This window comes from Callionymus lyra, chromosome 19 (assembly GCF_982586985.1).
Source record: "Callionymus lyra chromosome 19, fCalLyr1.hap1.1, whole genome shotgun sequence".
Lineage (NCBI taxonomy): Eukaryota > Metazoa > Chordata > Actinopteri > Syngnathiformes > Callionymidae > Callionymus > Callionymus lyra.
The window spans coordinates 12,971,489-12,996,812 of NC_141836.1; the positions used below are offsets into that span (position 1 = coordinate 12,971,489).

At 38.4% G+C, this 25,324-nt stretch overlaps 4 protein-coding genes across 4 annotated transcripts in view; 2 read left to right on the plus strand and 2 right to left on the minus strand.

The window, feature by feature from the left end:
- Window positions 1–15: 15 nt before the first annotated feature.
- tnnc2.2 (troponin C2, fast skeletal type, tandem duplicate 2) lies at window positions 16–2,974 on the minus strand. Its single transcript, XM_087781754.1, has 5 exons — window positions 2,865–2,974; window positions 1,987–2,130; window positions 1,771–1,885; window positions 1,550–1,686; window positions 16–556 (listed from the first exon to the last, which is right to left on the minus strand). The coding sequence occupies exons 1-5, from the start codon at window positions 2,872–2,874 to the stop codon at window positions 525–527; spliced, it is 438 nt and encodes a 145-aa protein (XP_087637880.1). The 5' UTR covers window positions 2,875–2,974; the 3' UTR covers window positions 16–524.
- A 2,697-nt stretch (window positions 2,975–5,671) lies between these two features.
- Window positions 5,672–9,841, minus strand: LOC148059567 (troponin C, skeletal muscle-like). Its single transcript, XM_087780871.1, has 6 exons — window positions 9,739–9,841; window positions 8,103–8,157; window positions 7,880–8,023; window positions 7,520–7,634; window positions 6,972–7,108; window positions 5,672–6,081 (listed from the first exon to the last, which is right to left on the minus strand). The coding sequence occupies exons 1-6, from the start codon at window positions 9,739–9,741 to the stop codon at window positions 6,050–6,052; spliced, it is 486 nt and encodes a 161-aa protein (XP_087636997.1). The 5' UTR covers window positions 9,742–9,841; the 3' UTR covers window positions 5,672–6,049.
- A 2,241-nt stretch (window positions 9,842–12,082) lies between these two features.
- On the plus strand, window positions 12,083–18,066 carry LOC148059568 (phosphatidylinositol 4,5-bisphosphate 3-kinase catalytic subunit gamma isoform). Its single transcript, XM_087780870.1, has 12 exons — window positions 12,083–12,662; window positions 13,045–14,201; window positions 14,680–15,253; window positions 15,371–15,436; window positions 15,516–15,741; window positions 15,841–15,935; window positions 16,577–16,720; window positions 16,796–16,886; window positions 17,034–17,164; window positions 17,246–17,357; window positions 17,438–17,595; window positions 17,670–18,066. The coding sequence occupies exons 1-12, from the start codon at window positions 12,423–12,425 to the stop codon at window positions 17,925–17,927; spliced, it is 3,252 nt and encodes a 1,083-aa protein (XP_087636996.1). The 5' UTR covers window positions 12,083–12,422; the 3' UTR covers window positions 17,928–18,066.
- Window positions 18,067–20,977: 2,911 nt separating this feature from the next.
- lamb2l (laminin, beta 2-like) overlaps window positions 20,978–25,324 on the plus strand; it is a 33,496-nt gene continuing 29,149 nt past the window's right edge. The window contains exon 1 of the mRNA XM_087780862.1: window positions 20,978–21,045. The gene's annotated coding sequence lies outside the window, so the exon portion shown is untranslated. The remainder of the gene's footprint in view (window positions 21,046–25,324) is intronic.

Sequence of the window (25,324 nt, forward strand, 5' to 3'; positions counted from 1 at the left end):
GGACGTCATACAAAATTGACAAAAAGAAGAAACAAAGAGCTTTTATTGATATTCCTCAAAAACAAAATCTTTACACAGACCAGTAATATGACGACTACGAGTGAGCATGTGTTAGTTAATTTATTCTGTTCAAGCGAATGACTCTTTGTACAGTGAAGTGTTTGAATTGGTCTAAAGCAGCAGGTGTCACGGGCCGCCGTTCTATCTCGATGACATCTGGTTCAGATGTGGACCAGCAGGGGCGGGAGAGGAGGGCGGGCTGGTTTTTGGTTGTGGACGTCCTTATGTAAAAAGTGGCAGCATCTCCCAGCGGCAGCTTTCCCTGGATGTAGCAACACGTGTCTGCGTTCACCAGTTAGACGAAGAGGACCACAGCCGCCCGCCCTCTGGTTGCCCTAGTGTTCTGTTGAGGATACATTTGCAGAGGAGACGCAGTGGACAGAAGAGGAGTCATTTTTTTTTCTGAGATGGGGGCTTCAGGTGGGAGGGAGGAGAAGGAGGAATGTCCATGAGTCTTTCAGGATTTACTGCACATTCTCCATCATCTTGAGGAATTCTGGGAAGGGAAAGGTAGCAAATTTAGAAGTGAACTCCAATAAATCAGGTTAAAACTCAGAACAAAAATGGTTATTAATCAAGTTGTATTTGTCATGTGACACAATACAAAGTATAAAGTACAAAGTATGGTAGGCTAGGTTGGTAGAAAGACTTAAAACAAGTTCCTAAAAGTTGACTTTAACAATTAAGTTGTGTGTCATGTGACTAAAACAAAGAAAAGAAAACATGGAACGCCGAAAAGCACGGATTCTGTCAGTACAATATCATACATACTGATGTAAGAAGTAGTTATTCCAAAAAAACAAAACAAGTATAAGGTGTAGATATCAGCTCTTAAAATAAACTATTATGATCTATTTTTTTTTATTATAATTACAATTTATACTAACAAATTAACCTTTATTTGTACCACACATTCAAGTCCATCCTAAAATAAAGACATTTTTAAATCGCAACTCATCAAACTGGCGTAGTCTTTGTAATATCAAATGTATTTTACTGTGTATTTCCAATGTTTTTATTGTGATGCTTTTATCCTCTGTAAGGCGTCCTTTGGTGTCTTGAAAGGCGCCATCAAATAGAACGAATTATTATTATATATGTACTTTTTTAATCAAGCTTTTGTACATGAATTTAAAGTTAAACTTCATAATTAATTATTTTATTTTATTTAATATATAATGTTATTAATTATTCAATAATATCATCGTTCCCATATTTTATAATACACATAAAATAGAATGGATTACTGTTATACGCCGTATTGAACATGATTATATTTTTGTTCATGAATACAAACCAACATTTTTAATTTTACTTTAATTACTATATATATTAAAATACATCCTTAAATCCATCGTTAAAAGTAGGTAATCTTTCTTCTAAAATGATTTCATCATTTTACATTATTTTTAACAATACAGTAAAGTATTTGTATACATCATATACACGTGTGTTCCAACAGGAAGTCATTCCTATGACGTCATTGTACCGTCAAAGTCCAGCATGCCGTCTGCGTTCTTGTCTCCATCCTTCAGCAGCTCGTCGATCTCCTCCTCTGAGATGGGTTCTCCGGTGCTGCGGATGATGAGGGCGAACTCCTCTCTGTCGATGTAACCGTCACCGTTCCTGCACCAGAGATCACACGTCAGTCAAAAAAAACAAAAAACAAAACACGTGGTGACCGCATCACCATGGCGTGACGTCACGTACTTGTCGAACACACGGAAGCACTCCGCCAACTCCTCCTCGCTCTTGCCGGCCTGGTCCTCCTTGAGCAGTCTCACCATCATGACCAAGAACTCCTCGAAGTCGATGGTGCCGCTGCCTGAAGAGTGACGTAAGCGGATGACGTCATCGTCAATTTACACTTATGCTTAAAAAAGTTTTTTTTTTATTATAAAGTTTTCATGGTCTTTTTTTCCTCACCATCCTCGTCCACCTCCTCGATGATCTCATCCAACTCCTCTCGGGTCGGGTTCTGACCCAGCATCCTCATCACTTGACCCAACTCCTTGGTGCTGATGTCACCGCCGCCGTCGGTGTCGAACATGTCGAAGGCGGCTTTGAACTCTGCGGGGAGATCACGTGACCTTTTTAATCTGTTTTTTAATATACATTTTAAAAACGCTTTTTTTTTAAAAACTCAGAATCGATTCTTTCCGCGAACAACTGAGACAATAATATTTTTCAGTGAAAAAAAATTAAATAATAATAATTACATCCGGGGATTCACGCTCGTAGACCAATGGTAAGTCCTAATGAATATACGATTATAAATAACCTGTTTTTTTCTTCGAGTAAACGTTGTTTGTGCTCCAAAAACACAGTATAAACTACTTGAATAGTGTGTCTGCATTCTCTACAATGATAGGATGAGTCAAAACGTTTATTTCTGTAACTTTTTGCGTATATCTATAAAATAAATAAATACGAATAAATCGAAAAATATGTATATATGTAATATATTGTAATATATAAATGCAGCCTTGATTTAAAGGTTTGTAATAAACTTCTTAAAGATGTTGTTTTTGTTTATATGTGTCAACCTTAAATAACTTAAATAAGTGCGAGGAATTTTATTTTATTGTATATAAATTCTTTATATAATTGGATGCAACTTTAATTTAATTAATCTTTTTTAATTTAATTGTATTATTTAATTGTGTCACTATTTATGAATCTCATTTTATTATATATTTATTATTTAATTATTTTCATTCTGTGTTGTGTTACCTATAAAAAAAAAAAAGGTGTTTGTGTTTTCTGATTCTTACATAATAACATGTGCTTGTGTTTGAACTCACCAGCCAGCATTTCCTCGCTCAGGTAGGAGCGGGCTTCTTGTTGAGCGTCAGTCTGTAAGAAAATATGTCACACTTGATTTTCATGTCAACAAAGTTTCCGCCATTCTTCCTTCACTCGAACCTATTGATCATTACGTTTTTAATGTAACATTTAGGGGCGAGATTGACTGTTTTTTCTGGGGTCACATATGTATTTAAAAAAAAGACCCCCCCCAAAAAAATGTCCCACATTCACGTGTCATGTCTCCAAGAGCTCGTTGGCTTCAGTGAAAATCATCCCGGCTATTTCGGGCTCAACACATTAGCCGCGACTGTATATGGCCTTCGGACATACAATCCCTTTGGAATCTGACACCTCAGCAGAAACTGCACCTTGAGCAGCTGTCAGCCATCCTTCCCTCCTGTTAGCGCAAACACTCTGACTTTGTAGCCGGATTAAGACGAGCGCCACAATCTCAATCACGAATCTGTCAATAATAGCTTTGATCGGACTGACGTGGACGTGTTAAAGATGATTTATAATTCAATAAAAATGTGGTTTATCAGTAAAAAAAATGTTTTTATTTATTCTGCCATTTAATTAGTTTAATCCTCTTTATCAAATTTAATTTTTGCACCTAAATATTGATCATAAACACCATCAACTACTTGACTAACTAAACGTGTCTCACAGATCGTCTCTGCTAAAGCGGCGTATTACGCGATTCTTACCATGTTTGCTGTTTAGATTTCCCCCCTTAAATATCCAAGGAAGAAGAAAATAAAGCCCAAAGGAGTGGTCAATCCGTGTGCACCCCAACAGAGAGACTAGACGTCAAGTCAAGGTTCTGTCTCACTTTAAACTGGACCACCAGACCCCGCCCCCTGCCCCTCGCAGGCCTCCAGATTTAGTATCTTGAACTTTTAGGGTTCTGGGGCCAGGGCAAGCCAATCACACCACGTGGTCAAAGGACCCAAAATTTTTGAGTGATTGTGCTCACAGTCGTGTTACAGGGGTGCAAGACCTCGGACTGAACGGACACGTAACGTGTCTTTTAAATCTTGAATACACTACAGTGTGATTAAACAATTGATTGAAAAAAAAAAAAAGGTAGGAGACGCGAAAGACTTAAAGAAGGTTATGAGTTTGTGTTGATGATATTTCAAACTTTGAAGAAGAAGGAGAAGAAGAATTGAAACAAGGTCGTTGGACCTTGTCTCACCTTCTTTTTCCTTCCACCACTCTTCATTGGTGCCCTGAATAGCCAGAAAAAGAGGGCGAGCACTCGCACATCCACACCACATAAACAACTTCTTGCTCCTTATAAGGCGGGCGGTTCCTGAGGGCGGGGGGGCTCCGGGGAGAGGATGCTGGGGATGAAGCAGCTCCGAGGTGTTCGGTGTTCGGTGGAGAGGTGGATGGAGAAGGAGAGAAACGGTCCAAGATTTAATCTATGGTGTTTGGACCTGCTGGGAGATGCTGTGTGAGAAGACATGGGCAAAGGGCGGCTTTGACTATATTGTCGTGGCCCTCATGAGGTCAAAGATCATGTAGAAAAGGAGTATTTTTTTTTTTTTTATTCATCTCAATTATTCATTACTAGTCTCTAAATATGACTTTATACTATTCTATTATTGTGAGTATTTATTGGCCCTCAAAAAGGTTAAAGGGAATATAAAAAGAAATCTTAAAAATAATATATTTAATATAAATAATGTAAAAAATAGGTTAATTAAGGTACAACTAAATAATTAATAAAATATAATTTAAGCATATTTCAATTGAGCTAATTGCCATTTTGTTTTCTATTAGTGCCTTTATTGTTGTGTAATGGCCCCTCAATACAGTGACTGTATTAGAAGTGGCCCCTGAGGAAAAGTAATTACTATTGATGGACTGATGAAGCTTCATGAAACAGTGTCATTTTGTTTAGAGGTCAGTAGGTGGCGCCACCAGTTTAAAAAAAAGGTCCTAATGACGTTTCATTAGGACAGTTGTTTAAAACAAAAGAAACAAAGTGCAGAGGCCGCCATCTAGTGGAGACTGAAAATAATGACACTGCTTCATGAAGCGTCATCAGACCATCAGTACGAATTACCAACCACTGCTCTCCAGACTCTTGTGTTGCCATAGCAACATGTACAAAAAGGTGACTATTGACTATCTAATGAAGTAGATAATATATTTAAAACCATAAAGAAACTCATTTTAAACTGAGGTTATTTATTTTATTTGTAGAAATAAAAGAAAAATATTGTTTTTACTGTTGCTAGACCAGTCATTCTTAATGATATTTGGGTTTTAGGTTAATTAAAATTTTTGGAGAGTTATATAAACCAAACTAGGCAGAAATATTATATTATTACAATGTGCTACATTTGACCCAATAAAAAAAAATATATATATAAATAGAGTAGTAATCACTAGTGTTACACACAACTAAGTATAAAACAACCTGCAGATGTTTTCCCAAAAAAACAAAAAAGTTATTATCGATGTTATATTAATAACTTGATTATTACAACATGTATTAAAAGTCTCATAATGTACTGAAGCTGTTACAGTGATTATTTAAGCATGATTATGAATTGACAACTTACATTTTTTAGGTAATTTCCGCTCCAGACTAGAGATCACATTTTAAAAAATTGTGTTTGTTGTGGTGTTTTTTGCTGTAACATTTTACACGTCATTAAGAAACATAACTTCTTTTTTTTAATAACATGTAGTCGCCTGATTTTTTGTGTTACCAACACTTGGTTATGAAATCAACCAACATCATGACACAATGTGTCAGTCATGCAAAGCAGAGTTCAACACGAGGTGGTGAGAAGAGAGAGAGTGAATTTATTTAAAAATCACAGAACGCATGGAGGCGAGATTCTGTTTAAAGATGAGGGGGCGAGGAAGGGGGCCGTTGGGGGGGGGGGGGGGGCATTAGGGGTTAAGTTAAGAGGCGGTGTAGCATTTCTAGAGGACCAGCAGCTGCCAGGGAACAGCTGAGTGGCTGGGACGAGAAGACGGCGTTCGTCTTAAAAGGTTTGGACGGGTATTTATAGAAGTCCACACCGAGCCGCACACACAGGGAGACGAGGGAGTGGGTTAAACATTTCAGTATATCTGGCGCTTAAAGTGAGGTTTTTGTTAATGGTGTCAAAATGATGATCAGCTTCGTGAGTCACCGAGGAATGTAGATCTGATCTCACTACTGAACGTTTTCCATCATCTTCAGGAATTCTGTAGGACAAAGAAAAAAGGAATAAAATACCGCAGCAGTTTAGAAATGGTGTTTGAAACAGCTCTGGATGAGATAAGACACTTGTTTAACCGTCTCTCTCTGCAGGATCTTCAACATAAATGTGGCACAAGGTTAAAAAAAGAAAGTCAAATTGAAAGTGTGACTGCATACCTGAGGCTCCGGAGGCCATTAATAATACACCAAATCATTAGATTATAATGATAAACCTTGATTATTTTCCAACTTAAAATACGAGAAAAATACATATTAAACATTTTCTAATGGTTTCTACTAAGGTTAATATTGTTCATAAATAGAAATAGTCTATTACTGTGTTGGACATTTATTTTATTTGTATTTATTTAAAATGTATTTTATTTTATTTATAATTTATATTTATGTTATTATTATTTAACTTAAATTCATTGTCACATGTCCATGGATAAACTAGGACTTGGTCGGAGTCTTTTACAAAAAAAGGGATTTAACATGTATTTTGTTTGAGTAAATTCAAAATACATTCCTCCTGTCCTTGTTTAAGTTATCCCATAATCACAACCAAGATGCAAGTGATGATATAAAGAGTAAAAAAAATGAAATAAATGTATTTGATTTTTATATATATATATTTTCTTTTTCTATTATTTTATTTAATTGTTTCCCTCATTGTATTTGATAGCACAAATTGAACTAACAAGAATAAGGATGTTTTTATTGTTTCTTTTCTCCGTGTTTATTTGCTTATAAAAATAGAAGAATCCAAAAATCTATGTGATTCAGAATCATTTTCATACTTTGAAAAAGACTAATATAGAACAAAAAGTTTGGAATTTCCAGGTTAAGGTAAACATCAGGGTTGATTATTAAGACTCAGTTCGTCGTCTCTTACCATCAAAATCAATCTTTCCATCCTTATTTGAGTCTGATTCCCCGAACATTTCGTCGATATCTTCCTCTTGGACCGGCTCTCCGGTCTGATGCAGAATGTCTCCAAACTCTTCCCTGTCGATGAAGCCGTCGCCGTTCCTGCAGGTGAACGTCATCCCAAACGTGAGAGGAGCGACAGGTAAATATCATGACTTTTCATGTCTTAGCAGAAGGTATTTGTTTGTTTTAACTCCATTCTTTATCATTTATTTAACTATAGAAGACAAGTGTTAACATTTGTGGTGTCACTGAAATACCAAAAAAAAAATTTAAAAAAACATGTTTTAAGGTCATTAACCTGATTTTCTTTACTATTATTATTATTTTCTTCCTAATGTGTTACTGTTTTAGTAAGTAAATTGACTAAATGATTATTCATAACTCATCATGGATGCCATTAAATGTAATCTAAAGGGCTCGAAGCAATACTAATATATTTGTGTATAAAATATTGTAAAGTTATGAGCGTTGTGTTGGCGCGATTTCTCATTCTTCCGCTAGGGGGCGTACTTGTCAAAGATGCGGAAGCACTCTGAGAGTTCCTCTTCACTTTTCCCAGCCTGGTCCTCCTTCAACTGCTGCACCATCATGACCAAGAACTCCTCGAAGTCGATGGTGCCGCTGCCTGAAGAGAAGAAGAAAAAAACTGCTGACTATGGCACTTTGGAAAAGTCGTTTTTGTGTTTGTTTATAAGAAGATGAGACAACTTGTTATTCTTACACGAGTCAGTATTTAACAAGCATTCTTTATCATGAACAAAGTTTTTTTTAATGACTGAATACTGCCATGATCTTGAGTTTTAATCTGTCCACAAAAAAGATTGTCCAAGGGCCTCGTGTGGCCCCTGAACTTTGACCCTGTCCCCTCACCATCCTCATCCACCTCCTCAATGATGGCGTCCAGCTCCTCCCTCGACGGGTTCTGACCCAGCATCCTCATCACTTGACCCAACTCCTTGGTGCTGATGTCGCCGCCGCCGTCGGTGTCGAACATGTCGAAGGCGGCTTTGAACTCTTGACAAGAAAAAAAAAAGGTAAAGGTGAGACTGTTATTATCCTCCCGGCCACAGGGGGGCGCTGTCTCGAGCTTGACCTGCGATCATCTCCTCCGTGAGGAAGGAGCGAGCGTCGCTCTGGGCGTCAGTTGGCTGGAAAAAAGAAAACAGGTAAAAAGTTGACGTTGCACTTTGGATTAAAATATTTTCGTCAAGTAAAATCACTATTAAATAGGTATATATTTGTTAGTAGAACTTCGAGTTTTATTTGAGTACAGAACACTTTCCTTAAAGCAATGCCATAAACTTTTTTCTTCTCCAAAATAGTAGTGAAAAAATAATAAATGATAATATAATATTATAACAGAGTAAAAGTGAATGCCATAATAAATTATAAATCATAAAACATTGTCATTATGTGTCACCGAGCTGGGGTTCTTGAAAGTTTAGGAGATAAATAAGAATATTAGTTAATCAAAACATGATTCAAAATTTTAAATAATATAAAATCAAATAAGGGATCTCTAGTTGTTACTCATGGAATGTTTTAATTTTAAGTTTGTAAGTGAAGTGCAAATGTTATGTTTTTCCGTCTAGAGTGTTTCAGTGTACAAACAGTGTCTTGTAATATTTGTATTTGCAACCAACGTTATAATTCTGAATAATTGTAGATAATTATACATTTGAGGAAAAAGCAAAATATTTAATTATGTACTTCATCTCTGCACATGTAAATAACTATTTGCATTATGCCGTTGAAGTAAATAAATCCATAATAAACACTTAAAATATAAAGTATAGAATAACTATTTACATTGCATCACAACTACGTTTTGGTATTTAATTATTAATCATTACCTGAACTTAATAGTTCATTCATGTTTGAGTTTTGCCAAAACTTAGACAGATCATCATCAATTTTGAATTTGAGTATTTACAGTGTTTATTTTGGGCTGTTTATTTATTAAACAAAACAACTTTCATGCTGTACATCATTTTTCAGACATGCACAGGTCACCGTAAAGACCAGGGTCTACATTATTGTGGAGAAAGAACTAAATATGAAACCTAAAGCCAACTCTAAAGCTCTAAAGTGTTAGCCAAGATCTGTAAATAGACTCAGGAGAGAAGTCTTGTTTAATCCTCCACCAGCTGTCTGCTGATGTGAGTGATGTTTTTCAAAGGGAGAGCGGCCCTGTCAGGAACATTCCGTCAATTATTTTGCATCTATTCACGTAATAAATTATTAAATCAGCTTGTTGTTTAAATGTGTGGTACAGATAAAGGTTTGTTGATAAAATATACTGATAAATAAAAGATATGATGAAGAAAAATAGATCATAAAAGTTTAATTAAAGAACTACTTAAGTTCTTACGTCAATAAATATGAAATTCTACCAACAAAAACATGGCTTTTATAACATTTCCATGTCTTCCTTTCTGTCTCTCAGTCACATGATACAAACAGGAGTTACTACTTTCATCCTTTCTATTGTTATTGGCTTCACTCACTAGATTCTACAGAGAAAGAAAATCAATCTGGGATTAAGAAATAACTTCTCAAAACCCGATAAACCGCAAAAGCCATCCAGTTAATAATCCAGAGAGAGGAAAGTAGATTATAAATAAGTGCAATGTCGTCATTCATCCTTGCATCTTCTGCATTGTACTCCTCGCCATGATCCTAAAAAATCCCTGGAAAGTCTTGAAAAAGTGTTTGTATCCTTCTCTTACCATGGTGGTCAGCGGGTGCGGGCAACACTCGACAGTGAAAGCTGCAGACGACAGAGAAAGAAAGGTTTCCTTCTGCACAGTTCAGGATGCAGTGACGCTTTAGTACTCTCTCATCCCGATCACTTTTGCAGACAATGATCAGGATTGGGCGGCGAGTCACGTCCTCGGATGGAAAGTGACCAATGGAGTGTGCCGTGACCCCCGAAACAATCCCCATGACTGACGTCCCCTTGTGTGGCCGGGTTTCCATCCATCCTCCAGACTTAGATAAGCCCGTGACATTTGTTTGAAAAAAAGAAAACAGTTCAGGGATCAAGAGCCTGCGAGTAATTTTGGCAGCAAGATCGGCGTCGGCACAGATGGACACTTGATTCAAAGAGTTCCCTCGCACTCCAACATAGCTCACGCACAATGATTAGCACCTCCTCATCCATCTGCCTGTCTCACTGCACTAGTGACGTCTGTAACACAGACACCTGTAGTCCATATCCAAGTCTTCAGGGTCTCTCCTCACATGCCTGTAACAAGTAAACAAAAAGTAAAAGTGGGTTCACGCTATCTAAGATTACAACCTTCACGAACCGTTTAAATAAATCAGAGGTCAATGGGGGCGAAGGAGAGGGTGCAGACAGGGTGGCAAGGGTGAAGAGTAGGAGCTAACTGAGGGCTTGGGGGCCAAATTAGTCCAGTCAAGTCATTTTATGTGGCCCATTTGTTTTATAATAAAAGTAGTTTAATGTCAACAATAAGACTTAAACCTATGTGAAAGTAAAATGTTTTTTAGTGAAGGAGACAAAACGCAGAGATATTTAAGATAAGTTGAGCTTCAAAGAATGAAAAGACAATATAAAAATCAGACTTCCTGTTTTGGTAAATATATACGTTTTGTTGGTCTCTAAACCTAAACTAAAATAATTTGGCCCCATGTAGTAAGACGTGTGAGATCAGGTTTTCACTGGTAAAAAAAGCCACTATAAAGGATGAATACAAGACATATTTGTTTTAAAAAACATCGAAAAATCTACAAATAAAAGGTGATAATTATGTTTTTGAGATGAATACCTCAATTAAACAACGTGGTTGCCATGACAACAAAGTGAAACTACAATGGTCAGGTTGTAAATGGTCAATTGACTTTATTATTGTTTATTTAATGATGATACAGTGATAATTTGTATTTCATCATTTTGTTGTCGTGCCATGTATGTCAGTATAACTACTATTTAGATTCAAGGAATTTACTACTTTATATAAAGAAATAGTATTTTATTAAAACACTGTAATTAACAGACAACTGCATTAAAGGGCAACTGTAATTTTAATTATTATCTATTCTCTTAATTTATGTTTGTGTTTTAAAAACTGGCTATAAAAGTTTTCTGATATTGATTCTGATTCTAAATAAAGGGAGAGTGGTCTTCATAGAACAATTTTTTTTCATCATTCATTCATATTTTTAAAGATCAGATTTAAATTCTATTATTATTCATTTTCAAATTCAAATTTAACATTTGGTGGTTAGTATTCACAATTCCTTCAGTGCAGCACATGCTACTGAAGAACAGGTCAGAGGAAAATATACTGCAACATAAAAGCCATCCATGTTTCTAGTAACAGTTATTGAGTTTCTAGTAACAGTTATTGAATGATTTGTATTACACCTGTGTCGAGGGAGGATGTATCAGTTTTCATTGTTTGTTTACCACTTCATAAACTGCAGTAGTTTAAACTCTAATATAAATTATTTGCTTCTGCCCACATTTTCTCAGGTTTCCTTCTGCCACTCTTACACTTCCTGCTCTTGTGTTGATCCTGTCCGTCTCGTCTTTCAGCCTAAACCTCCTGTCACCCGTCTCAGTCATCGCCGCGGTCTTACCCGCGAGGCCAGGGCTAAATGCTAAGGTCCATGCCATCCAACTTATGTCACCCACTTCCCCGAGTGTCCGCCAGTGACTGACAGAGCCAGCTGTAGCTGGAGTAGCAGAGAGTGGATCCTGCTGCATTCCTTTTTTCACCGTGGGTTGAGAGACGACGCACATATTGGTCTAGTTTGAAGCATGAGAATACAAATCTGACTGATTCCTGGGTCGAAAGGGAATCTCTAGACAAACATCTTCCTAATATAGGTGTCCCTCCTTGTCCTTCTTGTCCTCTGCTAACCTCTCTCTGCTCTTCCCCTTTTTCTTATTCACAGTATGCAACAAACTTATCTAAATATTGATCAATAATGAGGTGTATGACTTAGTCACTGGAGAGCAAACATTTAGGCACAGTCAAAAAAAAAGTTTTGCTTCAGGCCTTTTTAATGTGTACAATAAATGTTTGTAGGTACGGAAGAATAAAAAGTAAAAAACAAGAGACAATGGAATGCTGTGTATCCTGATTGGCGACACGTCACATAACACTTTGTTTTTTTTGGACGATGATCAAACAGATTAAGTGTGTTTTATAAGGCATAAAAACACACCTGTACCAACATGAAAAAGTTTCCAGTAATTATTTAAGTCATTCTTTAAAAAAAAAGGAAGAAGGAGGGAACAGTCTCACTAAATACTTCCTGATTCTTTGATCATCACAACACAAGAATCAGGAAGTACCTGCCGGGGTAGGAACGTTCACAGGTAGACGCACATCTGAGCTTCTCCTTCGCAGCGTCTCTTCCAAAGTTTAGCTGCCGGGGTGCGATGGATTCTGAACTCTTCCAAGATGGGGCGGTCGGTCCAGACAACTCCTCTCGACGCTCGTCGACGCACAGCTGCTCTGAGAACCCTCTCAAGTTCTTCTGTCAGTTCAGATCCGAACCGGGACCTCCCGTGGCTCATGCCGATGAGGGTAATTGCTCCGACATTGATTCCGAACGAATGTTGATTGTGCTTCCCGCCCAGTGCAGTGTCCATCAGCTGAGACTGCAAATCTGCATGCAGGTACTTGAATAGCTTCATTTAAACAATCAAAACAGTTTATATTTTAACACTACAAATGCCAGCATTTTGCTGTTGCTAAAACCAAAAATTATCATTGTCCTACCACAGGAGGGAAAATGGTGAGGGGGAGTCGGCCGGGGAGCTTATGGGGGAGGGGTGGCTGTTCACATGGTTGAAAATAGGCATTGGCCAGTGCAGGCATGAAACACAAAAAATGAAATAAGAAAACAATAAAAATAATGTGTAGACAAAGAAAAAAATAAATAATACATAAGCTCTCTGGGCCCACTTCCCTCCTGTGGTGCTACAATGATTGCATGGTTTACATAAAGAAATATGTGTCAATTATTTTCTTATTATTATGAACTTATTTTCAATGCAGGTGAAACAACAGAACTACCAAGACCCTCTTGCATATCTGGATCCACAGAAATACTCTCTGCTGTATGCCAGAGGGGACGACTGGTACGAAGTGTACGACGACTGTCAGATAATCCGAACCTTAGACGTCCCGTGGACGTCTGACAGCACCGGGTGTCTGACGGCAAACATCGTCATCACTCCGGTGTTCACAGTCGCCTCCGAGGAGAAACAGAAACGGCAACAGATCATTACCTACCTGATCGGTCATGACCTTGAGAAGGAGGCCTCTGACCGGCTCGGAGCGCTGACGTTCACCCGCAGGAAGCTGGCATCGTCCAGGAAAGAAGTGCTAAGGAATCGGAATGATGATTTGTACGCAACAGAGCCCTGGATTACACATCTGCAATTGTCAGAGGACCTACAGGAGAGGAAACTTTGCGTCACCTTCCATTACCTGAGCAAGATCAGCTTCAGCACTGAGGTGGAGTTGGACGCAACACCTGAAGCCCTGGTGGAGGTTTTCAAAAGCGTGATGCATGACCAGAAGGTGGATTATGACTCAACAGCCAGCTTTGTTTTAAAAGTCGCTGGAAGAGAAGAGTTCCTCTCTGGAGATCATCATCTGAGGGAGTTTGTGTGGATTCACCATTGTTTAAAAACAAATAAAGATGTCCACCTTTACGTTCTACCAATGTCCCATCTGGTTAAAGAGACCGTCCCTTTTGAAGACCTGCCTCTTGTCGATGGTTTCAGCGGTCAGTTCAACTTACATGAAGACCTGTGTCTGGAGATGAAAGATGTAGATGATATATTTATGCTATCCTTGTGGGACTGCCATAGAAAGTTCAGAGTCAAACTCCTGGGTCTGGACATACCGAAGCTACCGAACAAGTCCCCGCAGACAGTCTTCGTGAAAGCCTTTATACTCTACGGCAACAAGGTCCTCTCCACTGTATCTTCTGCCCCAAAGAGCTTTGCAGATGAAGTTCTCTGGAACCAGTGGCTCGAATTTGATGTGATCCTCAAAGATCTGCCACGTGGGGCAAAGCTAGGATTCACCGTCAACTCCAGTGTCGGCGATAGCTCGACCATCAGCAAAGACTCAAAGGCCTCTGGAAACAAAGATCCAAAGGGGACCATGCTCTACTTTGTCAACCTCCTCCTTATTGATCACAGGTCAGTTCAGTGTATTTTTCTTCTAACAACGATTGACTCATCTAAATAAGGGGTCACCAACATAGCGCACCAATGGACCCCAATGACCAGGGAGTATTCTGAGGGCCAGTTCCATTAATACATAGTTTGGAATCAACCTACTTTTTATAAGATATTTAAGGTTTCCTATTTGATTAAATCATTGATAAAAATTGAAATAACCCATTGTCATGTTGTTAGTAATACAGTAGACGGGATGTACCGTGGCGTGGGGGTAGGCACTTTCCATAGGTTCTCCCCATGTTGAGTGGGTTTACTCCGGGCACTCCAGTTTCCTCCCTCAGTCCAAAAACAAACAGAGGTTGATTGGGAACTCTGGGAAATTGTCCATAGATATGAGTGTGTGTGTGAATGGATCATTCAGGGGACCCTAATGTAGCTTGTGGTATAAAACACTTGTTGTCCCCTGAGCTAAGTCAACGATCCTCTACTCCTTCAGATCCCTCCTCAGCCAAGGCTCCCACACTCTCCACATGTGGTCGTACCAGGAGCAGGAAGGAGAAACTATCACCTACCAGGCTGACAAGCTCTCCTCCGCTACAAACCCAGACGTCGTCGACTCCATGGCCATCAGCTTCTTCCTGGATCAGTACAGCTTCCCCGTCGTACTTCCCAACCACTCCAAGTTATCTGAAGGCAGTGATACGCTCACGCCAGGCTGCTCCCTGTTGACCGCCTCATCCTCACCCACGAGCACTCCAGGATCCTCTCCCAAAAGCGACCTGGAAGACAACCTTCTCAAACACAGCATGAAAAGTTTTAGAGAAAAATCTGTGCATTTTACCTCCAACTTGCCGAAGTTCCTCTGCAGTGTTGACTGGTTGAGCCGCAGTACAGTCGAGGACGTTCACTGGTTACTGGCGTGCTGGGATCCAACTGAGCTGGACTTGACGGTGGCTCTGGAGCTGTTGAGCGTGGACTTTGCTGATGACGTGGTCAGAAAACTGGCTGTCCAGAGGCTGGAGAGTCTGTCCAACGACGACGTTCTGAAGTATTTGCTGCAGCTGGTGCAGGTATCTGTCGCCAACACATAAATAGCTACTGCAGTCCTTCATTAATATCCACCACATTTTAGTACATGATCTAACAATAAAACTTTGTCTATTATTTTATTTCTTATCACTGTGCAGACGATCAAAGTGGAATCTTACCATGACAGCTTCCTCGCTCGATTCCTCATCCAGAAGGCTCTTAGTGTGAGAGTATTTATATATATAAATACAACATGTTAATCTAGAATATTGAAAACTTTAAAGTTATTTTAACTCTCTACAGAGCAAGAGAATCGGCCACTTCTTCTTTTGGTACATCCGCAGCGAGGTAGCCGGTTGTCCTTACTTCCGCCAGAGAATGGCGGTGATCCTCGAGGCCTACCTGTTAGGGTGTGGACAAGCCATGTTGGAGAGCTTCAGCCTGCAGGTGCAGGCAGTGGAGGCCCTGCAGAACGTCGCCTTGGCCATCAAGCAACTATACCCCGATAAGACTGATCTTCCACCTACAGGTAAATAAATGATGGTTTAAAACCTTATTTTATGTTATTTATTGAAGTCAAGTCAATATGTTTGCTTGCTCACTTTCTGTCAATTTTTTTCTATTTCAGCTCCACTCAGACTTCAAGAGCTTCTACAAAATTGTAATCTGCCAAACGAGTTTCTGCTTCCATTTGACCCTCGTGTAAAAGTGGGAAAAATCGTGGTAAGCATTTATGATCTGCAAGTCAATGACCGATACACAAGGAAAAAAGTTTATACTCCTTAAAGTTTTTTTGATATGTTTATTATTCTAATTTTGCTTTTTATATACTATCATCACTTTTAAGCCAGATAATTAAAAATGTTTAAACGTTTAAACATTATATATATATATATATATATATATGGACAAACATTAAAGAATTAGACAAATAATAAATAATCCAAGTATGTATAATGTTATTTTACCTCATCGTAATTTGGACCAACATATTGGAACCATTTTTATAAATAATTACAGTAAAAACTGAGAGATTAATAGAAAAAAATAACTTAACTTGTGGTATTTTGCAACTGTTCACGTGTTTTTGTCCAATGTCACTTTTATTCACCATCCACTAGAGGGAAGCAAACCCCTGACAAGACAATTCAATCGCATTCACGTAATGTTCGTGTGTACTTCGAGGTAATCTGAGCTACACGATGGAGGTTTTTTGGCTGTTTAAACTCTCTAACTTGCACAGTACAAAAAGGATGTTGTATTAAAGGTAATAACCACTTATTCTGTCATTACTCAAAACACTTGGTGAGACAGCTGTGAAATGAATGAAGCAGTCACATGTTTGTTCTTACATTTAAATTAAGCTCGACAAATGCAAGGTGATGGCCTCCAAAAAGAAGCCTCTGTGGTTGGAGTTCTCTCCCATGACTTCACCCAATCCTACCTCACCGGTTGGCATCATCTTTAAACAGGGCGACGACCTCAGGCAGGACATGCTGGTCATCCAAGTAAGACTACTAAGGAAATTACATTTGTAAGATGAATATTTACTGTATAATCTCTTATTTTCACTTTCTGTTCAGACGCTAATGGTCATGGACTCCATCTGGCAGGAGAAGTCTTTAGATCTGAACCTTATTCCATATGGCTGCATCTCCACGGGATATAATATAGGTGGATACGAACCCTGAAAAACAATGTTTATCAATCGAATTAGTAGTAACTCTCTATGGGTAATGTGACTAAGAGATAGAAAACAAGGGTTGTCTAGGTAGAGAGATGCAATCGAAGAATCAGACACGATATCAATCTGCTCTACAGGAATGATCGAGATCGTAAGAGATGCTTTGACCATTGCTGCGATCCAGAGGAACCTCGGAGGAAACGCTTCAGCTTTCAGAAACGATGCTCTGTTCGAGTGGCTCAAGTCCAAATGTCCACTACAGGAGATTGTAAGTAAAAAATCCAACAACAACCTTAGGTCTGTTAAAAATGATCTAGTCAAGACCTATATTAACGACGAACGTCTTCAGAATTCCACAACCGTGGAGTGCTTCGTCAGGTCCTGTGCAGGCTACTGCATCGCCACTTATGTGCTCGGAGTCGGAGATCGTCACAACGACAACATCATGGTCACACACGGAGGTCGTCCTCACCCTCATGTCATCTGTTACACAACGACATTCTTTATTGACGAACCTTTTTTTTTTTTTTTGTCCGATTAGGAAATCTGTTCCACATCGACTTTGGGCACATCCTCGGGAACACGAAACAGTTCCTGGGCGTGAATCGGGAGCGTGCCCCGTTCGTCCTGACACCCGACTTCCTCTACGTGATGGGTCGGGTTAAGAATCGGAAAAGTCTCTACTTTCAACGTTTCATCGTAAGAAGACCTTTTATTTTTTTTTAAATTTTTGTCAATTATCCCAAACATGGGTTTCGACTTTTGGTTCCCAGGACACCTGCACGCAGGCGTATCTCTCTCTACGCTCCCACTCTAATCTCCTCATCAACCTCTTCTCCCTCATGCTTCTGACCGGCATCCCGGAGCTGAGCGGCGCCGAGGACATGAGATACCTGCGAGAGGTCCTGCAGGAAGGGAAGGGAGAGGTGGAAGCCAAGGATCACTTCCTCAAGCAGATCTTCGAGTGCGAGCGGCTCGGCTGGACGGTGCAGGCCAACTGGTGGTTCCACGACGTCTTCGGCATCAAGTAGAAAACTCAAGTCTTGGAGGGATGAGGTGCCTCGTTTGGAATTTGTTTTAAGGCACGTGAACATATGTATGGAGGTTTTCCCATGTGCATCCTCAGTGATTTTGTTTTTGAGGATGAGGATAATAAACGCTTCCAATTGCTGTCAGTTTCTCTCATATACCTGAGTACTTAAATTGTCCTAGGGACAACAATACGATATGGGGCTACTACTGTTGCTAAAGTTTTGTAAAAGCGTGGAAGGATTTTAAAATATATACTTGTATCCGTACAGTGATTAAAGCATTAAGTTAAGCATCACAAACTTCGCACAATTTCCCCAAAACAAAAAAAAACCTTCTCTTTTTACGCATGTGACTCTTTGCAACAGTTCTGCCGAGGTCCGTGAACATCTAAACAGAATTTGTAAACAAATGCTTCAGCTGCGATTACACCGCCCCGACAGTAGGGGGCGGAAACGCCTCCGGATCGTGAATTATGGCAGGACTGTTGCAAAAGTGAAATGTGTAAAAAAGAGCCATTTTTCTGTTTTTTTTTGGGAAGTTGTGTGAAGTTTGTGATACTTGACCAGTAGAGTGAAGTTTGTGATAGTACTTGACCAAAGATTTGTGCATTCTTTGCGCATCGAGTTATACATTCGTAATTCTAGTTACCATTTGTGGATCACTGAACAGATACACGTAAATATTTGCAAATCCTTTCAAGCATTTAAAAAGCTTTAGCAACAGTAATAGCCCCATAATACAACATAGTGCAAATTATTGCGATACTCTAGGATATATTTTTCTTAAGTACTTTTTATATGTTTTTTAAACTAAAATATTTCCAAACATCAGCCATAAAAGCTGCTGGAGTCGACTGTATCCTCTGGTCCTCAGTCATCACCAAGATTCTCTGCAGTTTCCCGTCATCTCCATTGATATGGTCCAGAGGGTGATAAGAACCCCAACAAATTCAGTGGCCAAGTGTTGCTGGAATTCAGGCCATGGATGTAGTGGGATCAGTATTAGATCAATATTTCTCAATCAAGATGCAATAAGTGTAGGGAGGTCAATAAGGATAGGAAACCGGGGTCCATATCTCAAAGAGGATTAGATTCATATGTGACACAAACATATCCTAACTTGGATTATCGTAACTTCCTGTTTGCAGCATACATTTTGGAATCACTTAAAATGGTTATTACTGTTGTGTTACATTGATATGGACTTGATTCAAACCACACCTGTATGCTGTAAATAGACGTTACTTCAGCTCATTTAATCCGAGGTTCATAACCTATATTACAGGTTGTTTCGTCACCAAAAAGTCTAAATTCCAGCCATTCCTCCGCGAAGAGCATTTACTTTCCTCGTCTTTCTTTTCCTGACCACCACTTTATCATTTAGCTAAACATGGGTTTTAACTCATTAGCAGTCCAGGTGTTTCACTTTTTTCTCCACATTTTCTCCTGTCGCGCACACACACCGACACACACACACTTCTTCGTGAGAGAGAGACAGCCCTCACATCAGACGGCTGCTGCCGGAGGATGTCTGATGTGTATCAGTTGACTCGTCTGGCACCACATGATGAGCTCGGTGATGGAGATTGTCATCGGCTTTTGATAAACTCTCCCGGTACGATTCCTGTTGTCCTGTTATCTCCTGGTAAACACAGACCAGGTTGTCTCTCTTCGAACTGACATTTTCTTTTAAAGCTCTCTTTTACAGACTCCCTGGTCTAGTAAAAAAAAAAGAAATAAAAGGCGAGGTTATATCAGGAGATTGGAAGGATTCCTGAGGTATGACCGGCGTTTTATATTTCTTGAGCTCGGCCTTGGGCAACATTTTTCCTTCATCGTTTTCCAAAATCATCGCACAAGAAAACATGACATACTGTATGTAGCAGAAGTAACAAAATAGTTTTTTTTTAAAGAACTAGCTAATTATTTTTCATCCGCAAGTCCCGTCATGAACGTCTATTAATTCAGATGCAGTTAATCATGAACACACAAATAAAAAAACAGACATCTTTATAGGTCAAAATATCCACATTAAACATTATCATGCTTAAGTTTTAGTCATGTGATATAGAAGCTTCTTGTTTAGTATTACTGTCTATGGAATTTTATCCACTTACTGTTAAGGTAAGGTAGAACTTTATTGATCCCTCAGGAGGTCGCCTTCGGGAAATTGTTTTTTACCAATAGCCACAGCAAATACAGCAATTTTTCATAAAAAATAAATCAAAATAAAATAAGAACAAGAACAAAGAGAAATAAAGAGAAAGAACAATATGATACAATCTAAGTCTAAAGATAAAGATAAAGAACATAGATCAAAGAAAAAAAAACAAAGACATAGGATACAAAGACTAACATAGAACAGAACATCATGATACTTTTACTCCACTCCTGCCCCCGAACTCAGAATTGTACAATTGAATAGCCCGAGGAATGAATGAGTCCTTGAGTCTATTTGTTTTGCACCTGGGGAGGAGAATTCTTGCACTCATTTGTGCACTTATTATTTAATTACTCAATTATTCCATAAAACAAGTGTTAAGCTTAAGGTTTTGGTTATGATGTCATTGCTATCAATTCCTAACTATAGAATAAAAGAAAATCTGAAGATGACATCATTTGTTTTTATATTATTCATTGTGGCTTAGTTACATTTTTCATACAGCAGATTTACTATTTTATACCACTCCAAACAGACATGAAAAACATATACTTGTCATAAAATTGATTTTATATTGGTTATTAGTTATTGTATCACCAATGCATCATGACAGGAGCTATCACTGTTAGCCACACGTTTAGCTAGCAAGCAACAATTCGGTTTTTAAATTTTTAAATGTCCACCAAACCAAAACAGCACTTAACAGCTCTTTAATTGTGAAACAAAAACATCTTGTCACAAACTTCATTCTTAAATAAATCTAAAAATAAAAAATAAATCTGTGCACCTGGAGTCTTGGGTGGGGTTTGGCGGGAGGAAGAGACCCACCTGAGTGACAGTGAGCTAAGCCCCGCCCCCTCTGTGGACCTGTGCGAGCGCGACTGACCGAGGCTGAGCTGCAGGTTGAGACAGTGTCAGAGAGGAGCTCCAACAAAGCTCCAAAAAGCTCCAAAAAAGGTAATACTTTTTCTTTGTTACTTGGGGTTTAAAGTTGAACGAAATACTGCGGGTGGTGAATTCTCCTTAAGTTCAATAAAATAACGCATATTTCGTTTTCAATTGTCAACCATGTTATCTCTATTTAATGCTAACCTTCTTTATACATGTTGCTAGCTAGCTTGTTATTTAAGCGGGATAACAGTATATTCATATTAAAAGTACTTTATCTTAAAAAATATGTATTTGATTGTCTAAGAAAGGTATTATTTATTTATTTCTGCCAACGACCAATATTAATGTCAAAAGATAGCTTTCAGTAATATTTAAACGCCATTTTCTAAAAATCTCATGCATTTCTTTTTGTAAGCGAGATGTATTGTTATTAATATTTGTGCACACTGTAACATTGTGCATGCCATTTGTTTTATTTGTGACTAAACAACCTTTAACATAGGTTATTAACGTCAGCTCTGTATTTACAGCAAACAGGTGTAGTTTAAATCCATTTTATCAATGTAACACAACTGTAATAACCATTTGTGGTAACTGCAGAAAAAAGTAGTCTTGGTAGGTTAAACTCCACAAAAAGTTCATTTTGCATGTGAATAAACAGAAAAAAGGATGCAGATTTTAAGTTTTGTATTATTTTCAGTGTTGGTGGATTTAAAAAACATACATTTTGCACTTTTAATTCACAAAAAATAAACATCATTGTCAAGTCATATATGGCACAAGAGTTGCTTCCTTCCACTTTTCCAAGGCGTCTTGTGTGTACCTGCTGAGTGGGTCACTTGTCCACTGAGGTAGATTTGGTCACGGTTGCCCACATTCCTACCAGATTAGCTCAGATTAATGCAGGGCTGCAGTGATACTAGAATTTGACCGACAAATGGAAACACTATATCTTTGCTTGTTACACTGTCTTAAGAGCATTCCAATAATATATCAGTGAGACTATATAGAGCTAGTATAGCCCTGTCAGGAGATCAGATATGTATGTATGTGTGTGGTAGTCTGTGTTCCCATAGACTGTTAGGCTTAGTCTAGTTTTAATCAGCTCAGGGGCCCCTTACCCTACTGCTGAGATCAACTCTAACCTGGAGGGTTAAGAGGATCCACGAGTCACTCAAAAACTCAAACGGTGGAAGAATGAGGGACTCTGACTGAAGATTTGTAAGGTATAAATCAGGTACTTTTCAATGTTTAACCAGAGGGTGAACAATATTGTTATGATACAATGTAAATCCTTTGTTTTGCTGGTTTTTCGGATTATGCTGTTTTGACTGCTGTTGCCCCAATCTCTGGTGGAAATAATCTGCTGTTTTCAGTCTGGACAGCAACAGTGGAATGAAGTGCTGATATACTAAACAACCTGACAAGGACAAATGCGTTGCCAAGAGTGTCCTTTCATGAACAACAAAATGTTCTTTATTAGATTGTGAGGAAAAGGTGTCATTTAGTTAACTGTATAATGAAAAAAATAATTCTCCTCACATTCTTAAATGATCCTGTAATGGTACCTGGACAATTTCATTGTGCTCTTTAATGACTTGCCTCTGGAGTTTCTTTTTGTATTTCCTGGTGGAATTCTAACTGGGAGTGTCATGTAACTGTCATTCGGAATTTGTGTGTGCGAGGTATTGGTAGCTGCAGGTGTTGAAACACTGCAAGTTTTTTCGTTACAACTGACTTTGTTGAACGTTGTATGCCAAACCTGGTAAACTCCCACGTAAACACTTAATAATTGTAACCATTGTGTAAAGCAAATCTGTCAATTTCCAGTCATTTTATGTGGTCTGCTGGATGGTTGGCTCAAAAATCACGAACGATTAATACTCATGTAGATATTATGACCTATAATTATTAATGCCAAGTGTTTAACAATGGATACAAAAATTAGATTATTGATGTCAACAATATTACAGAGACTTGAGTTTAACACTCATGTGCAAAGAGAATTTGTGTTTGAAAAGCTTTTATACTTGAAACAGTGTATTATAACGATAATATAGACTTCAATGTTTTCCTTACTTAGCAAACGTTGCAATTATGATGTAGATCTTGTGAAAAATGTGTGATAATGACAACCACTTGACCTACTAACCGTCATGATGGAAAATAAAGTCACCTATTACTTTTGAATCAGGTTTGTATGAGATAAAGCTTGATATACAATTTTCCACCCAAGTTTTTGTCTGAAAAAAGATGACTATTTCACCAAGGTGTGACATTAACCACTGCTGTTAATCTTCAACTGTTATTTCCGGTTACCGTGGGCTACCATGGACTGGTAACAAGTCTGTCTCAGGTTATTAGAGGACACTATTGTAACTGTCTCTATACTTTTACTCGTTCTAGTCCGAACATGATCAAATTGTCTCCTGGTTTGTTTTGTGATCACCGACGAGTCTTTGGTCACGCCTTACCATCTGTGTTTGATGGTCTTGTGGGTGTAACTGTCTGACTTTGGTTAAAGATTAATTTCAGTAATTATTCACTATGGTCACAAAGGACTATTTTTAAAGTGGAAATTCTGTCGTAGGTGTGTGTTGATGTAGATGTGTGCGTGTGACACAGTTTGATAATCCAAACAAACAACAGTATTCCATATTGTCTTTCAGGTGTGCTTCAAGGGTTAGTGTTTCATCCCATTCATCAGCTTTCACTCTCTTTGATATTAAAGCAAATATACAGCAGATTTAAGAGATTTCCTAAACTCTGAAGAGCTTTTCCAAGGGAAACCCTGACTCAGTTTGACTCTGGAGTTAACCTAATTTCAGCGAATTCAAGGTGTGTTTGGGTGGTCCAGTGTGTTTTTGAGTTTTGGGGTTTCCTATAATCATTAGCGACAAAACGACATGGTGACATTGGTGCTGTTGGGAAAGTTGCTGCACACATTCTCTAGACAAAGTTTTCCCTTCCGCTAATTATATGGAACAAAACACCACCTCCTGAAAAGTAGGGCAGCGTTCGCCTAGAGGGGATCTGTCTCTATAGTAGTGTAGGTTTCTTTACATTATATTTTATACTCATATAAAGAACAAATATGTATGAATGAAACATACTCACCACAGCATCTACAATCAATTTACAACTCATTTTTTTATGATTTTGTTGAATTAAATTAGGTTTAATTGGAAACATTAACTAATATGAAATATATTTATTCACCAAGCCATGACTTAACAAACTCAACTGTTTCGTTTTAAAATTGAATTGTAGCTAATGAAGGCTATACATGTGGAAAAAGATTAATGATGACAATTATTATTACTTATTATTATATCATTAATATTTCTTAATTATTTGTCGTCCTTTAAAGCAGGGGGCAATTGTTTTACGATGTGAGTGGGCCAAACAAAATGTATATTTACCAAACAAGAAGTACAATTTTAATATCGTCTTTTCATTTGTCGAGGCTCAACATATCTTGATTTGATTTATCTTATTTCTGTGTTTCTCCTCCTTCACTAAAGAAATTCCCTTTGCTCATCAGTTTAACTCTTATCATTGACATTTATAGTCTGGGTCTCTTATACAATCTTAAACACTGGTATCTGATTTGGGCAACAAGACAACCTACACAGTAGATTAAGTCATATAACATAATTACTTTTAGACTTCGGGACGACCATCAGGTGGGCCACATAAAAATTACCTCATTTGACCCTTGTGATAGTTCACTTCCTACCTTCACCCCATATATTCACATTATATCACTTGTGCACACTATTAAAGTATTGCTGAATATTATATACAATATTATTTCATTTAACCTCAAATGTTTTTCTCACTATTGTCTAGTGCTTCCTTAAAAACACCTGGTCAGGTCTATGTGAGTGGATACTTAAGGATGGTCCAGTCCACCTCCTGCTGTCTTTCGAGCATGTAACAGGAAGTGATCTGATCCTGTTTTCACAGCTCACATCTGCAGGCTCATTCTGGAGGCCTTCAGTTTATATGCACACACACACACACGAGCGGGCAGACTTATCACATTTTTGTGCAGAATGATCAGCGACCTGGGTGATGTTTGGGCTGAGATGCTTGTAGCTGTGTCTGCTCCGGTGTGGACACAGGAGTTATCTCTGGTTGATGTGTCTGCGTGTTTGTGATGTCAAGAGTCAAGGTGTTGAGCTGTGATGCACACGTGTGTGATTCTCCGTCCATGTAGAGACAAAGCATCCATCAATCTTTTGAAAATATATCTTATGTAGCAGCCAAGCTGGTCCTGAACTGACAATTTTGGTTTACAATTGAATTAAAAGTTTACATTTATGATAAAATCTAAACGTTG

Excerpts from the sequence above, each read along its gene's own strand:
- tnnc2.2 (XM_087781754.1), bottom strand. Across the intron at positions 1,687-1,770 it reads TGCTTCCGTGTGTTCGACAA|GAACGGTGACGGTTACATCG; the intron begins GTACGTGACGTC and ends TCTCTGGTGCAG. Across the intron at positions 557-1,549 it reads CGGCATGCTGGACTTTGACG|AATTCCTCAAGATGATGGAG; the intron begins GTACAATGACGT and ends TTCCCTTCCCAG.
- LOC148059567 (XM_087780871.1), bottom strand. Across the intron at positions 8,024-8,102 it reads CACGGAGGAGATGATCGCAG|AGTTCAAAGCCGCCTTCGAC; the intron begins GTCAAGCTCGAG and ends TTTCTTGTCAAG. Across the intron at positions 7,635-7,879 it reads TGAGGAGGTGGATGAGGATG|GCAGCGGCACCATCGACTTC; the intron begins GTGAGGGGACAG and ends TCTTCTCTTCAG.
- LOC148059568 (XM_087780870.1), top strand. The coding sequence starts at position 12,423 with ATGGATTCTGAACTCTTCCAAGATGGGGCGGTCGGTCCAGACAACTCC. Across the intron at positions 16,721-16,795 it reads AGGACATGCTGGTCATCCAA|ACGCTAATGGTCATGGACTC; the intron begins GTAAGACTACTA and ends CTTTCTGTTCAG. Across the intron at positions 17,596-17,669 it reads TCTACTTTCAACGTTTCATC|GACACCTGCACGCAGGCGTA; the intron begins GTAAGAAGACCT and ends TTTGGTTCCCAG.